Source organism: Diceros bicornis, chromosome 2 (assembly GCF_020826845.1).
Source record: "Diceros bicornis minor isolate mBicDic1 chromosome 2, mDicBic1.mat.cur, whole genome shotgun sequence".
NCBI classification, from domain to species: domain Eukaryota; kingdom Metazoa; phylum Chordata; class Mammalia; order Perissodactyla; family Rhinocerotidae; genus Diceros; species Diceros bicornis.
Genome location: NC_080741.1, coordinates 63,206,097 through 63,223,011, shown reverse-complemented (window position 1 = coordinate 63,223,011; position 16,915 = coordinate 63,206,097). Strand labels below are relative to the sequence as shown.

At 39.9% G+C, this 16,915-nt stretch overlaps 1 protein-coding gene across 2 annotated transcripts; it reads left to right on the top strand.

Annotated features, from left to right (window-relative positions):
- Positions 1-334: 334 nt before the first annotated feature.
- Positions 335-16,801, top strand: PSMD6 (proteasome 26S subunit, non-ATPase 6). Of its 2 annotated transcripts, XM_058562441.1 has the most exons (9): positions 335-530; positions 985-1,143; positions 1,268-1,473; positions 4,282-4,427; positions 4,686-4,905; positions 5,021-5,129; positions 11,071-11,239; positions 16,364-16,441; positions 16,590-16,801. In XM_058562441.1, exons 1-9 carry the CDS (start codon positions 386-388, stop codon positions 16,684-16,686), a joined length of 1,329 nt encoding a protein of 442 aa, XP_058418424.1. In that variant the 5' UTR covers positions 335-385; the 3' UTR covers positions 16,687-16,801. The 2 variants fall into 2 exon arrangements, with proteins under 2 accessions (XP_058418424.1, XP_058418416.1); XM_058562433.1 differs by lacking the exon at positions 985-1,143 and having other exon boundaries at positions 338-530.
- The last annotated feature ends 114 nt before the right edge of the window (positions 16,802-16,915 follow it).

The following is a 16,915-nucleotide window of genomic DNA, read 5'->3' as shown; positions in this document are numbered from 1 at the left end:
TTTATTGTTACTGTTGTTGTTGTTATTATTACTATATTTTCAATTTTTCCAAAAGATTGCCAGCTCCTATCAATTACAGCCGGAATGAAGAGAGGAAGAGGTTCACGAAATCTAACTTGCGAGTTTGGTCCCATCTAGCCTGGGACTCCCGGGGCCGAGAGCGAGGGAAAGCCCCCGACGACCACGCGGGGGCGCGGGCGCTCCCGCCGGGCGAGGCGTTCCCGGGAGTGTCCAGCAGGGGGCGCTGCCGGCGGAGGTGGAGCCGAGACCGGAAGCCGCACCGGAGGCAGCCGCGCGCACTCGCCGACTCCTCCCGCTTCCGGTACCTCCGCCGCGGATCTGCGCTGAGCTGCTGTATCCCGGAGCTCGTGCCCCCGCCGCTGCGATGCCGCTGGAGAACCTGGAGGAGGAGGGCCTGCCCAAGAACCCCGACCTGCGCATCGCGCAGCTGCGCTTCCTGCTCAGCCTGCCGGAGCACCGCGGGGACGCGGCCGTGCGCGACGAGCTGATGGCGGCCGTCCGCGACAACAGTGAGGCCCGCGCGAGCCGAGTCAGCGGCCTAGGCCCGGCTGGCCCGGCGCCCGCAGTCTGCGGGGCTTTTCCCCGACAGGGCTCCGGACGCGGGGGCGCCCCTCCGGCGGGGTCCCCGAGACCAGGCCTGGGTTGTCAGCCCTTTGGGCCTTGCTTTGTTGGAGGTGCCCTCGGCGCCCCCAGCCTCGCCCTCGGAGGGGTCTTCATCTCTGTGGGCCCTTCTCCTCGGAGGGCAGCTTGGGAGGAGAGCCCGAGATATGTTGCCCCGTGCTCGGCACGGAACAGAGGCGCCTGACTTACTGTCGTTAGTGCCTGCTCTCGGGGACTTAAGCTTTCCGTGTGAGGGGGAATCGGGGTCGGTTCCTGTAGTCCTTCCTAGCGGTCAGTGGCCCTGGGCTGTGTGTACTTGAACGTGCGTGTGCAGAAACAGGCTCACCCTTCCCTTGCTTGAAGAGTCTTGGAACGGAAGCCGTCAAGAGGCAAACCAAGGACTGCCCCCCGCCAGCCCCAGTGGAGGTTGGCGGTGCCGGGATTGGCCCCGATGCAAACCTCCCAGCAGCAAAAGTTTAGGTTTTGCCAAGCCTTTTAGCAAGCTCTGTCCCATTCCCTCCTGGTAGTGGGTAGGAGACTGGTGGATGATCTAGCTGTGTGTGTGCGCGGAAGAGGTGGGTGGACGCTGACTTGAGTGTACGCGGGGCCCCCGCTCATCAGTCACATCCCTCTTTTTGGCCCTCAGACATGGCCCCGTATTACGAAGCCTTGTGCAAATCCCTTGACTGGCAGATGGACATGGACTTGCTCAATAAAATGAAGAAGGCAAATGAAGAAGAGTTGAAACGTTTGGACGAGGAGCTGGAAGATGCAGAGAAGAATCTGGGAGAGAGTGAAATCCGCGATGCAATGATGGCAAAGGCTGAGTACCTCTGCCGGATAGGTGACAAGGTGAGTGGAGACCGTTTCTATTCTCTGTGTAGTCTAAAATGGGCACTATTCTAGGTTAGTAATGTCTCATTTTAAAAATTAACTTTTAAAAAAAGTACAGAGGTAACATGTTTACCTGAACTAGTGAATCAGTGAAAAAATGAATAAAGAACAAGTTAATATTCTTCTTGCTACACCCTTTCTGTCACCTGCCCCCAAACAGTTGCCAGGTGTGTATTCTTCTCCGTCTCTCTCTACGCCAGTAACAACATAAGTGCACATGCAGAGATTTCTGTTTATTTACTGCTTTTACAAAATTGGGTCATTCTCAATCGTTCACTTTTCCCGGGAAAAGTTGGGAAGCACTGGTTCTGGTGCATTTTAAAGTTATTATTTAAACAAGTAATAGTCTCCTCGTAAGAAGCTAAGACATTATGGTTAATGCTGAAGTTCTGTTTGAACTTTGTTTATTCCCTATCTCAAAGGTAAGTAGTTCCTTTAATGTGCATTTACAGGTGTGTGTATGTACCTGTAGAAATTAGATAGTATTGTGTTTAAAAACTTTTTTAAGTAAATGCGATCATAGTGTACTTATGTTGTCCGGTTTATTTTTTCATCCAGCATTGTATTTGGGAGCTCTTTCCATGTTAATGTACATAAATCTTGCTCATTCTGGTTAACTGCTGGCTAATACTTCATTGTAGGGCTCTGCCATAGTTTATTTAGCTATTCAGCTATTGATGGACATGTATGTTGTTTTCAGCTGTTTTACTGTTACAAACCTGCTAGTATGTGTTTCCTTGCGTGTATACGCTAATGTTTCTCTGGGGTGTAATCTATGAAATGAAGTTGGTGGGACAATGAGCGATTTCTTTTCTTTTCTTTTTTTTTTTTTTTTGAGAGGAAGATTAGCCCTGAGCTAATATCCATGCCAATCCTTCCCTTTTTGCTGAGGGAGACTGGCCCCGAGCTAACATCCGTGCCCGTCTTCCTCCACTTTATATGGGACGCCGCCACAGCATGGCCTGACAAGTGGTGTGTCAGTGCGCACCCGGGATCCGAACCCAGGCCGCCAGCAGCAGAGCACACGCACTTAACTGCTACACCACAGGGCCGGCCCCGCGATTTGTATCTTAGTATGTGTGGCCAGTTCTTCTGCATAGCAGCCAACCTAATTTATACTCCACTGTCAGTACACGAGGGGGATAGCCAGCAGTATTGCATTTTTCAAAGTTTTTAATTTAGTAGTTGTATAATAGTAGTGAAGAGGATAGCCTTTGAATGTTCCTGATTTTAAGCAGTGCATTCTGAAGTATTTAGATGATGGGATGACATGGTGTCAATATAAAGAAAGAAAATAGTGGGGGCTCTTCGATCAGATTGCTGGGTTCTAGTTCCACTTTCAGTAATTATGATTTATTGGACCCTCAGTTTCCTCATCTGTAAAATAGGGATAATGATAGTTTTTACTTAATGAGGATTAAAGATGGGGGCAAAGAACTTAGACTAGTACCTGGCACAAAGTGCTGAAATGTTAAATGATAGGAGCTATTATTCTTTGAATTTAAAACGAGTTTTTTTCCTGATTGTAAATTTAAGATTTGGTCATTGTAAAAATTTGGAAAATACAGAACAATTTAAAAATAGCCAGTAGTTTGTGTGTTTTTCTAGGTGGTCTGTGTGATTTGGTTTGGTTTTAAAGAGGATGCATTTTTACCTGTGAATGAGAAACTTAAAGCCTTTGTTGCAGGCTTCAACAAGGGCATGCTTGACTCAGCATCAGGGGGTGCAGATTGCTGATGTTCTAATACAATAGTCCATGTTTGTTAAGTAGCATTCTTGTAAAAAGAACTTTTTTTTCCTCCTGTCTACTTTCTTATTTTTTATGTTTAATATTACTAAATACTCAGTGGACTTAAAGGATTTTCATTACACTGTGTTACCACTGATTATAGTTATTATTCTTTTCAGTGCTCAGTTTGGTGCAGACTGTTAGTGGAAGCTCTTTCAGGATGGCTTCTTTGTCCTTTTGACAGGATCTCACTGGTCTTCCCTGTTTTCTCGTACAAGATGTCACAGGCTCACCTCTTACTTTTACTCTCCAAACCTGGAATCATCCATTTCTCCTAGGATCCCTGGTTTCTTTTAGTGGCGGGTAGTATTTAGAAACCAGGATCCGAGTGCTGGGTGTGCCCATTACTGTCTTACCAGTCCCTTTTGTAGATTTATGAGGCATAACTAATAATTTCATAAAACAAAGCTGGACACTACTAAAAAGTACCAAGTACAAAAAATGATTTTATTCATGTTCATGTTTTTAAAGCAATAGAAACATTTTATTCCACAATGCTTTGAGATAGAATTGTATATTTAAATACTCAGTTGTATTCTAACAGTTAGTGACTAAGATAAAGTTTCCATTACCCTTTAAGTGATATGATTGATGGTTTACAGTAAAGTTGTTTTAAAGTTATTTTAAAGTAGTGTATCGTAATTGTTAAAGGGAAAAAATATTGAATATATATAACAAAGAAGAATACTGAAACAATGGTGAATAAATCATTGGATGTTCTTCTCTTATTGTTTTTTAGAATATAAGCATATTCTTAGGCATGTCTGATGTATTTTTTATACTTTATACAAGTGGAGAGAATAGTATAACGACTCCTTGCAATTATCACCCAGCTCAGCAATGATCAGTTCATGGCCATCTTGTTTTATCTCTGCTCCTGCCCCTTCCCCCCACCTCTTGTTAAGGAAATCCCAGATAGCTGATAGCTTTCGAAACTTTTAACCTTTTCTCACATGTTGCCTTGGTTCTCTTAACAGGAGGGAGCTCTCACAGCCTTTCGGAAGACATATGATAAAACTGTGGCCTTGGGTCACCGACTGGATATTGTGTTCTATCTCCTCAGGATCGGCTTATTTTATATGGATAATGATCTCATCACCCGAAACACAGAGAAGGCCAAAAGGTACTTTTTAGCAATGGGGATATATTCCCTCTAAAGTACAGTGCTATAAGTAAGAAATTGATGTAAGAAATTTGCCTATTTTCTTTTGTTTACAGCTAGTAAATACTTGATGTACTTATTAAGTAAAACATTTTGTTTAAATATTTCGTTTTGGCTCAAGTTGTTAAAAGTTGTTTTCTCTTTGAAAATAACACAAAACTTGTAAAAAGTATCATTGTCTAGTTCCAGTTTATGACCTTACTGTTTTTTATTTTATAGCTTAATAGAGGAAGGAGGAGACTGGGACAGGAGAAACCGCCTAAAAGTGTATCAGGGTCTTTATTGTGTGGCTATTCGTGATTTCAAACAGGCAGCTGAACTCTTCCTTGACACCGTTTCAACATTTACGTCCTATGAACTCATGGATTATAAAACCTTTGTGACGTATACCGTCTATGTCAGCATGATTGCCTTAGAAAGACCAGATCTCAGGGAAAAGGTAGTGACCGAATTTTGAATACTCATATTTAAAGATTATCCCATGCTTTTCTAACTTAAATACACAAAAATCATTAAAGCCTACATTTGTGTTTTTTTTTTTTTTTAATTCTTAGGTTATTAAAGGAGCAGAGATTCTTGAAGTGTTGCACAGTCTTCCAGCAGTTCGGCAGTACCTGTTTTCACTCTATGAATGTCGTTACTCAGTTTTCTTCCAATCATTAGGTAAGTTTAGAGTTGCTCATTTTGATTATCTGTCTTCATCTTATTCTTGATTCTATATGCAGATAACCTACAACGATTTTTCACATGTATGAAAAATATAGTGTGCAGGTAGCTGCAGCTCTTTGATTAGTATGGCTAACTGCTTTTTTGTTTAGAGGGGGGTTAGCGGACTATGACCTGTGTTTATATGGCCCAGGAGATAAAATATTTACATTTTTAATCTTGTTTAAAAAAAAAACAGAACAAAGAAGAATATGTGACAGTGAGCTATGCGGCTCTCAAAAGCTAAAAATATTTACTCTCTGGCTATTTGCTGAGCAAGTTTGCCAACCCCTGGTTTGGTCTTAGGGAGTACAGGTTTCCCCCACTATCCCAAAGTTGATTTTACACCACTTCACTTGTGTGAAAGACCTACATTGTGCCTGTTTTCACTACCTGAAAGAAATCTGAAGAGGATTTTCACTTTTGCGAAAATAGCATTCAGTATTTGCAGCCAGCCATTAAAGAGGCAGCACCACCCCGAGCAGCAAGAGTGGTGCCCTCAAGCTCCTTGCCGGGGAACTGCACTCAGCATCTCAGCATCAAACCACCGTAGCTTTGAACTGTGTCTGAGCATCTGTGCTTTATCTCGACTTATTTTGGTAGGTTATTCTTTGGGTCTGAGAATGCTCAAAAATTTTCCCCATGTAAATTAACGGTAATTGTTTCTTTGCTTTAACCAATTTCAGCTTAGGAAAGGTTTCAAAGGCACGCTCTACTTTTGGATAGTGGGGGAAGCTTGTATAAGGCAAAAGTGAGCAAGTGGTTGAAAGTATTGAGTTTTTTGGGGAAAGACGTGAGGGAATTCTGAATCTCCTATTGGGCTGAGATTAGTTGAGCCTTGAATTCAGTAATGGTTATTTATTTATTTTTTTTTGGTGAGGAAGATCAGCCCTGAGCTAACATCTATTGCCAATCCTCCTCCTCTTTCTCCCCAAAGCCCCAGTAGGTAGTTGTATGTCATAGTTGCACATCCTTCTAGTTGCTGTATGTGGGACACCGCCTCAGCATGGCCTGACCAGTGGTGCATCGGTGCGGTGCGTGCCCAGGATCTGAACTCAGGCCGCCAGTAGCGGAGCGCGCACGCTTGACCGCTAAGCCACGGGGCAGGTCCCAGTAATGGTTATTCTTTATGCAATAGCTAAATCTTTGAGCTGATTTGCAAATCGTTTTCAAGGGCTGTAGGTTGAGAAAATAATCTGTTGAAAATACTTGTGGTGTTCCTCCAAAGCTAGTTTGCAGTGATCCTACATACACAAATTTGCTTGTTTTTCCTCTTGGCCCCACTCCTTCCTGGTCATGGTTTCTTACTGATGACCTCGAATTACCAAGATGGTAAAAGAAATTAACTTGCATTAAGTCAACCCAGGGTTCCTTCCCAGATGATTTTCCTAAAAATTAAAGAACTTGGCATTGATATAGTTTCTTGTTTATGCTGCAAGGTTTAGAAAGTGTTTGGCTAAATAGGTAGCATTCACAAAAATTGGGAAAGAGGGAACTCCAAATGATCATCGTTCTATTTTGAGAGTGGGTTTTGTCCCAGTGTTTATGGAGTGCTTTCTCCATGCATAAAAGTTAGGCTGCTTTATGAGAATTCATACCACTTGCCTCATGTAATGTGGGAACAGGGCTCTTCAGGCATGATAAATTCTCTGCTTGGCCTCATTTCCTCATACATACACGGATGCGTTTGCACACCAGGTTGTATTGCCGAATTGCTCTTCTCCCTTCTTTTTGCTGGGGGATTTCGTGGTCATAACTTGGCTCAAATGTGGAACCTTTCCCTTTTTCCTCTAGGCAGAATGAATCCCTCCTCTGCATTCATGAAGCCCTTATTTTATGCCCCCTCCTCTTTTTTTATTGAAATATAAATCACATACCATAAAATTCACTATTTAAAGTGTATAACTCAGTGGTTTTAGTGTATTGACAAGGTTGTACAAGCATCACTACTAATTCCAGTGCATCTTCATCACCGTAAAAGGAAATCTCTACCCATTAGCGGTCACTTACCACGCTTTCTCCAGCCCCTGGCAATCACCAGTTTTTCTCTCTCTCTGGATTTGCTTACTCTGGACATTTCATATAAATGGAGTCATAGAATATGTGGCCTTTGTGCCTGGCTTTCGTCTAACATAACACTTTCACAGGTCATTCATGTTGAAGCATGTATCAGTGCTTCATTTCGTGTTATGGCCAAATGATAGTCCGTTGTATGGATAGACCACATTTTATTTTATTTATCTGGTCATCAGTTGATGGTCATTTGGGTTGTCTCCAGTTTTTGGCTATTATAAACAATGCTATAATGAACATTCATGTACAAGTTTTTGTGTGGACATATGTTTTCATTTCTCTTGGGTATAAACCTAGTAGTGGAATTGCTGAGTCATATGATAACTCTTTAACTTTTGAGGAACTGCCAAACTATTTTCCAAAGCAGCTACACCATTTTACATTCCCACCAGCAGTATGTGAGAGTTCCAATACTTATGTGTCTTTTTGATTATAACATCTTAGTGGGCGTGAAGTGATATCTTGTGGTTTTGATTTGCATTGCTTTGATGACTAGTGATGTTGAACATCTTTTTATGTGCTCATTGGCCATATGCACCATTTTTTAAACTTAGCATATTGTTTTGTGATTCTTTCTTAGAGTTTGTCTCTTCTAACTAGAATTATTGGGAGCAGACCGTATGCTTTTTTTATCTTTGTAATGACCCTAACACCAGCACAGTGCCTGGTATGTTATTGAGTGCTGTGTGTAATTTCCTGCTGCATTAATTAAATCCATAATTTAAGAGAAAAATGGGAAATGCTATTCTAGTGTAATGAAATTGACGGCTTTGGAAACCTTTGAATGTGAAGTATTAACTTCCTCCCACCCTCCCCATCCCTACTAGCCAACTTTTAACACTTCTGGATGAAATTTTTTATCTTGACCAAGTTTATACATTTCCCAGATATTTTAAATGCAGAAGACAGGATAGTTAACTTTTCTTTTGAGGACAGAGTCATCATCATTCATATCATTTATTCTCTGCTCCAGTATAGTGAGACATGTAGGGTTTATTGGGTTTTCTAAGACTGTTTGCTTCTCCAAATATTCGTAGACTATTTGCTTTAAAATATTTCATTTGGGGGCCAGCTCAGTGGCATAGTGGTTAAGTTCGTGCACCCTGCTTCAGCGGCCCAGGGTTTGTGGGTTTGGGTCCCAGGCATGGACCTACACACTGCTCATCAAGCTATGCTGTGGTGGCATCCCATGTATAAAGTAGAGGATTGGCACAGATGTTAGCTCAAGGACAATCTTCCTCAAGCAAAAAGAGGAAGACTGGCAAAAGATGTTAGCTCAGGGCCAATCTTCCTCACACACACAAAAACATTTGATAAAAGAAATAGCATCCTTACTTGATTGTACTGTGTCCCATTCTGTCCACAAATCTATACACACATTCACTCACACACAAAATTCTTCCAGAGATAACCATTTTAAGATTTTGTTATGTATCCTTCCAGACCTTTTTATTCATTTATATGTACTTTAAAAAACAGAAAACAAAAACAACACACAAAGAAGCCAAGGTTATATGTACACATGGAAAATTTTCAAACAGTATCATATAAAGAAGAAAAAGGCTCTTTCTAACCTGTGATGCCAGGGTCTTTTCTGTAGAGGCCTCTGCTGTTACCAGGTTTCATGTGTGTCCTTCAGGGGCATTTGTATCCAGAGATGCAAGCATGTAACACCTTTAAACATGTGGATGTACTTTACATGCTGTTTTCTAAGTAGCTTTTTTTCTCTTCACAATATAATGTGAATATCTTTACGCATCACTATACAAATAGCTGGTGGTTGAGGCACTAAGTATTTTTAAGTGGCTGTCGGGTATCAGACACTGCACATACAGTGGCAGATCAAATAGGTGGAGCTCTCTAGCTTCCACTTAACGCTTTTTGAAGGACCTCCTTGTATTTCAGTGTATTAGATGTACCATAATTTGTCCCCATAAAAAATTATGTTGTTTTCAGTTTTTCCCTATTATAAGCAACTTTGTTTTGAATACTCTTTTATAATGCATTTTTTCCATTTCCACTTGTTATTTCCTTAGGAAAAAAATCCAAGAAAATGGATTTTGCAAAGGGTAAATACATTACCTCTTGACCACTGTTGCCCTCCAGAAATATTGGGCCACTTTACATTTACACAATTTCTACCCTTCTCCCCATACTCTTAGCCAGTCTGAGAGGAGAAAAACAATTTTATTGATGTTCTATACTTTTTTTTCCCCAAGGATAGTTTTTAGGTTTTTTTGTGAGGAAGACCAGCCCTGAGCTAACATCTGATGCCAATCCTCCTCTTTTTTTGCTGAGAAAGACTGGCCCTGGGCTAACATCCATGCCCATCTTCCTCCACTTTATATGGGACGCCATATGGCTTAACAAACAGTGCGTCGCTGTGTGCCCAGGATCCAAACTGGTGAGCCCCGGGCTGCCGCAGCGAAGTGGGCACACTTAACCGCTTGCGCCACTGGGCCAGCCCCCCAAGGATAGTTTTTAATGAACTCTTTAGTCTTCTTTTAAATGGCACATAAAAGATGGAAGAAGATATTTTTTGTTGGGCTTATTATGGATGTGACCCATCCTGACCAACAAGCATTTTTCTTGCCATCCTGTTCCATTGGTTTTCTTTGCCGTATTTTTTCCCCAGTTTTATTGAGATGTAATTGATCTATAACATTTTATAGGTTTAAGGTGTACAACATAATGATTTGATATTTATGCATTTCTTTTATTAGTAAGAATGAGCATCATATCATGTTTAGGGCCATTGATCTCCATATTGTTAAATCACGTGTTCTCTTCTTGTCTGTTTTGATATTGACCGTCCTTTGCTTCTTGCCACAACTTTGTTCTCTTGGTTCCACGATAGCACACTCTTGTTTTTCCAGACCTACCACCTGATCCTTTGTTAGGTCTCTCCATGGCTCCATGACTGCCCCAAACTTGGTCACTGCCCTTGTCTCTGTCTTCATTCTGTCATCAAATACATCTAGATGGTAGTGATTCCCAAACTCATGTCGCCAGCCCCAAACTTTTCATTGAGCACCAGACCCATGCCTAAACATCTCCGTGATAGCTTCATTTGGGTATCTAACAGGTGAATCCACTTGAACACTGCCAAAACAGTGCTTGATTCCCACCCTTATCCCTAATGAAACCTCCAAAAACAAAAACAAAACAAACATTCTGCTTCTTCTCTAGGGATTTTCATCTTTTTGAAGCCAGAAACATAAGTATATTCTTGATTCTTTCCTCTCGCTCACCTTCTATATCTGTAGCTGGCTCCCTGCTACATTCTGAGTCTGTTCTCCTTTTCATTCTTAGCCAGGCTCTTCCTGCTTTGGGACCTTTGCATCATTTGTATTGCTCCCTGCCTCCTGCTCTCCGCTTGGCTTGCTCCTCAGAGAGGTCTTCCCTGTCCACCCCAACCCAGTGGAAGGCCTCCTAGTCACACTCTGTCATGTCACTGTTTTGTTTTCTTTACAGAACTAGTTATTCTCTGAGAGTCTCTCGTTAATTTGTTCATCTCTCTTTGCTCTTTGAAAATTTAGTTTCTGTGGCAGTAGGGATCTTGTCTTTTTGGTTTACTGCCATATCCTCACTATTGAGAGCAGTGATATATAGTAGTTATTCAGTAAAATAATTTGTACTTGTGTGGATTGCTCATTAATATCCTATGTACCTTTTACTGTTCAGTTAATCTTTTTCTTACTGACTTACAAGAGCTCTTCATAGATCAAGGCTATTAGTTCTTATCATATTATTATAAATACACCCTCCAGTTTATCTCATTATCTGAAAGGGAGATTCTTATCATTTGTCATCTTATTCATTGCAGCCATTGTGGAACAGGAAATGAAAAAGGACTGGCTTTTTGCTCCTCATTATCGGTATTATGTGAGAGAAATGAGAATTCATGCATACAGCCAGCTGCTGGAATCATACAGGTCATTAACTCTTGGCTATATGGCAGAAGCCTTTGGCGTTGGTGTGGAATTCATTGATCAGTAAGTTAAAATAATACCATGTTAATTTATTTTTTAAAGTTACCTTTTAATGTGTGAATTTGTACATTTTCTGTTTACTTGCTTCCCTCAATTATAAAAAAAATTTAAGAATTTTTCTTTAAATATTATCAAAACAGTCATATCTATCATCTCTGCCTTCATGATGTGCCCGTTCTAATAACAGATGGGGAAATTGAGTTGTAGAGAGGTTAAGTGATTTTGTGAAATGTCATTAGACCAGTTGTTATCAAAAGTAGTCTTCCGTTCCTTCTTTGTGGGCCTGCTACTACAGTAATGACTCTTAGATCTCTTATCTTTCATTTCACATTAGGTCATATTTCCTGATAATGCCTTCCAATTTTTAGGTTGCTGCTGCAGTTCTGGTCAAATTGGTTGTTAAATATGGGACTTTTAGCCCTTGAATCAGTGATCCATCAAATACTTACTGAGCCATTACTGTATATTTGGTGGTGTTTTAGGTCTCTGTCTTCATGGACTTTCATTTTAGTTGTAGGGGACAGATGGCAAGTAAGCAAATAAATATATAATTTCAGATAATAGATGAGTCTACAGAGATAATAAAATGGAACAGAAAGATGTGTATGGCTACAGCATGGTGGTGGTGGGAGGAGAGAGTGGCTGTTGGAGAGTCAGGCAGGCCTATTTTTGTAGGTCCTGGTAGGTATGGAGCTTGGGTTTTGATCTAGGTGCTGTGGGAAGCTGTTGGAGGATTTTAAGCATGGGAGTGACGTGGTTTCATGCTGTGTCTCACACAGACCAAGGGGATGAGGAGACCAGTTGGGCTGTTCAGTAGCTCATGGAGGAGATGTTAGGGTGACTTGGACTATGGTAGTGGGAGTGGAGTTGTGGAGAAGTCGACATTCAGAATATGTGCTCTCCACGTGGTATCTAGATCAGTGGTTCCCAAACATAGATCTTTTAAATGTTAATGTATTTTCCAGTGGCCTACAATGAAAAAAGTGATTATATAGTAATTTTAAATGAAGCTGCATTTCATTGAAATAAGACCATTCTCTTTCCTTTTAGTTGTTTTGTTTTTTCTAATATTATAATATGAAAAATTTAAAACATGCAGAAAATCCTAAAGAATTATACAGTGAATTCCCATATGTCCTTGATTCTGTAATTATTAACATTTTATTATATTTGCTTTATCACATATCTGTTTATCTTATTTTTTAACCACTTGAAAGTAAGATTCAGATACCAGTACGTTTCATGAGCCAGTGTCTCATCCCTAAACACTTTAGCACGCATATCAGTATTTGTTTATGGGTTTGTTTATTTTGAGGTAATATTTATATTCAGGGAAATGAGCAGATCTTAAGTGTAACCCAAACTCCTATCAAGCCTTCACCAGAAATTTCCACATTCTCTTCCTTTGAAAGAAAAAAGGCAGTGATAGTAATTTTCTTGCGTTTTTAAAATTATCCTTACCAAAATAGGAGGCTGGTATCCCTAGGTCGGTTTGATTTTGCTTCATTTCTAAATTGAGCTAATCTGTGAAATCCAAGTCTGGTAACCACTGCCCAAGAGAGTTGGTTACTGGGATGGTGGGTGGCCATTATGAATGTGGTTTTCATGAGTCAGTGGAAGGAGTGAGCAGTGCGTGAAAAACGGGGATTGGCCTGGCTTCATGTTCTAGCTCTGCCTCTAAATAGCTGTGTGGCCTTGGTCAGGGTCTGTCCCTTCCTCAGTTTCTTAACTGTGATGTGGAGGTGACAAAGCCTTCACTGCTAGGGCCACTGTGAGGCTCAAATGAATTGGTGGACAAGATGCACTGAAGCAGGAAGGTGCCGTTTAGACACACTGCAGTATTCTCTACAGTCATTATGATGACATTTGAATTCAAGGTACGTGGTATGTACAAGGTAGGTGGATTTCGAATTGTTTAGTTTTTTTGCTTCATTTTCTAAGAGCAGCTCTGAAGGCAAAGGTTGTGCCACTCAGCTCTAGTTGTAGAAAGGCCTTGTTGTAAATTTCTGTGTTACCTGATTCAAGTCAGGATTTTCAGATTCTCGTCCCTCCTTAAAAACTTAGTTTGGGTGAAATCCTTTTTTAAAAATGGGCTGATTTATTAAGTCTCAACAATAATTCTACATTATTCTTCCACTTCCTTAGACTCCGTAAGATATTGTTGGAGAAAGGGAATGGGTCATTATTTGAGTATAACACTACTTCTGTTCACATGTTTAAGGTTAGAAACCATACCCATGGGCTGTGTTCCACAATTTTGTTGGTAGGTCTTCTGTTTGAAACTTGGGATGCAAATATGATTTTGAGGTTGTGTTTACTCAGTAAATACTCCGTTCATCCTTACTGGACACCTGTGTAGGAGGCAACATGCTGAGGGCTTGGAGAAATACCAGAGGCTGGGGAAGATGAGTAATCTTGGGATATGTTTGATTAGCACATAGGGAGATGACAAAAAAGTAGTTTGGATCTAAAGCAGGATGGGACTTGAATGCCAGCCTACGGCGTTAGGAGTTAAACTTTGTTGTAATCAGAAAGGAAGCTGTGCTCAGATTACTCACGGCACACACAGTGCAGAATGAGCATAATTAGGAGTCAGTATTTGATCTAAGTGCCTGTGAAACGGACACGTTCACAGATGGCTTCTTGTGGGCATTTAGAGTGGATGTCATTGCATATTTAGGCTTTTTATAGGAAGTGATGGAAAAAAGGGCTTTTCGGATGGAAGAAATAGCACGAATCTGTTTAGGAGTGTGGTTGAGAAACCAGTAGCCTAGTTGTACTGGATGAAGTGTGTGGCACTATGTACTGGGAAGTCCACTGAGATAAACCAGGAAAGATATCAGGTTGGATCTAAAGCAGTGTCTTAAATGCCAGATTAAGGAGTTTGGAACTTGTTGGGAGTCTCTTCTAATAGTCTAGGCCTTCATTTACCCCTGCCTAAACTAGTCTGGTGATAGTGGGAAGAAGCAGATGAATTGTCAGCTTGGGTGTCAACTGTCAGGCTCTAGAATTGAACAGTAGGTCCTAAGCTCAGCAGAGGGCATGCTTGAGTCAGAGTTTGCTTGTAAGTCAAGTCCAGTGCATTTCTCTTTATCTTCTTGCCTGGTGTCTTGTTCCTAAATCAGAACGTCAAGATTCTTTAGAGGTCTTCCCCGCTGTTGTATAAATTTGGGTAGGACTAATAAGGCCGGTGATGATTAAATCTGGTTGTGTAGTTTTCTCTGTGTACTTTAGTCCCAGAATAAGAATTGCTAATGAGTTTAGCAGCTGCAGTCTGGAGGTGTACTATTTAAGTACCTGGAAAATGAACATATGTGAGTTTAGAAACAGTGCTGATCTTCTTTAATTTTTAAATTTTACCTAAAGGCACTCAGTAACATAACTCAAAAACTAGCAGTTGAAAGAAGGAATGGACACTAGCAATTGGATTCAATATATTTTGACTGGGAGTATAAAGTTTATAATCTAAGTATGTTACAGTTCTTCCTAGTTTAGGATAACTTCTAGCTTAAGATCTTTAATATAAGCATAACTTTTTCATCTTTCAAGCTCATAACCAGATTTTCCAAAATGGCATATTTCCTTATTAAAAACACTCAATGCTTCTTCATTCTTCTTAATACCAAGATTTATTAAGTAATAAACATAATTAGTTCCTTTTCATAGATTTTTTTAACACAAGTACAAAAGGCATAGTAGGTCTTTCACCACTGACTGACCAGTGGCAACTAGTTATGATACACAGATCAGAGTAGCACACTCTATACATTTTCTCATCTGATTATAGCACTTGTTCTTTAGTGAGTATGAGCCTTGGTGTTGCCTCTGACCTTCCTCAACAGTGCATTAGACTTTGTTCTTCCCAATATGATGGCATTTCATTGTAGCTTGTAACGAAAGTTGATCTTTTTTGTGTATATCCTTTGTGTTTTAATGAGATTTGTAGTTTTTCCTAATTTATACTGTAAACATCCTTTATGCACATTGTCATTTAGTTTTTGACTTGATTTTGGTGGTATTTTCCTATGCGGAAATTCTCTTTACATAATCAAGTTCATCAGCTTTTTCTTATATGGTTTCTGGGATTTGTCATAATTAGGTTCCTGCAACACCATTTACTGAGTAAGCCATCCTTTTTTTATTGATTTGAAATGGCACTTTTGTTAGAAATTTGGTTCTGAAGATTTAGAGTCCCTTTTCTGTTGTTTATATGTTAGGATCAAGATGTTTTAGTATCTGGGAGAGTAAACTGTAACATAATTTTTATTTGGAATCTGATTTTTCTTGGTTAGGAGGACTCTATATTAATCTCTAAATTTAACAATTGTAATACAAATAAGTTTTTATTGTAAAAGAGTCATCTTTCCATCCTCTTTGGTAGCATTATAAAGTTGTCTTCATATATGCTTTTGTACACTACTGAGCATTTACTTTTTCTCTGTCATCTGGTGTCACATGTCTTTGATGGAGAGTTTCACTACTAATGCTGGTTTTTGAGGTATGTGTGTAATAGTGTTGTTTAAATAGCAGTCTATATTATGGGATTTGGGTCATGACTGAATATAGATACTCAAAAATACCTTTTTCACATTCACAACAGATTAACATCTTTGCATTCCTGATCATAATTTATGGTGCCATATTATTCTATCTTAAAAATAATTTGAAAGCTTTTCCCCCTCCACCTTCTGAAGGGAAGGATTTTGAAAAATCTGAGAGTCACCAGCTCCTTAAACGTTAAGTTGAAGGAAATTGGGCAGTTTAATCAGGTTTCCTCCCCACTCCCAATAGATCTTATTCTTCTTATGTTTAGTATTTTTGTAACTCCTTAAGGGTTTTGTAGCTGTGAAGACTTGCTGTCACTGGTTTCTTTGACACCTATGTTCTATCTGAATTTGAACTTCTAGGGTCATGTTAATTCTGGTAGATGACTTAGTCTTCGGGGATAATCCTGCAGTATGCTGGAGATCTTCTCAACTACTGCATATTCAATAGCTCAGGCTTGAGGGAAGCTAAATGTTACCTTGAAAGACAACTGAATCATGTATTTAGTGCAGTTTATATTTTTCTAAGAATTCTCTATAAGGCTAATGCTAAAGGCTTTTTTTTTTTCCCTCTCTTGATTAGGGAACTCTCCAGATTTATTGCTGCTGGGAGACTACACTGCAAAATAGATAAAGTGAATGAAATAGTGGAAACCAACAGGTACACTTAAGTTTGTGTATCATATCATTTGTAATACTGCTCAGAATAAGGGGCAGTCTCAAGTGCCTTCTTTTACAAGTACGTCAACTATTGTTATGGAGTAATGTGACTGGTAAATAATTCTTTTTTTCCTTGGATTTATTTATAGACCTGATAGCAAGAACTGGCAGTACCAAGAAACTATCAAGAAAGGAGATCTGCTACTAAACAGAGTTCAGAAACTTTCCAGAGTAATTAATATGTAAAACCATGGAAACAAAGGATTTCCTTTAGAGATAATTATTTGGAATTTTTATAGCTTATTTCACTATGTGCCCAGTTCAACTGTATAAAATAAATACTGCATTGTTGTTTCTTTCAGTTTATTTACTTTTTTCTTAAACATATATACATTTAAGGATGGGGTCTAGTAATGTTAAAATAATGTCACTTTTGTGTCATTTGAACATCTCTGCTTTATGGTCTGAGTTCAGA

Excerpts from the sequence above, each read along its gene's own strand:
- PSMD6 (XM_058562441.1), top strand. The coding sequence starts at position 386 with ATGCCGCTGGAGAACCTGGAGGAGGAGGGCCTGCCCAAGAACCCCGAC. Across the intron at positions 1,144-1,267 it reads GCTCTGTCCCATTCCCTCCT|ACATGGCCCCGTATTACGAA; the intron begins GGTAGTGGGTAG and ends TTTGGCCCTCAG. Across the intron at positions 5,130-11,070 it reads AGTTTTCTTCCAATCATTAG|CCATTGTGGAACAGGAAATG; the intron begins GTAAGTTTAGAG and ends TATTCATTGCAG.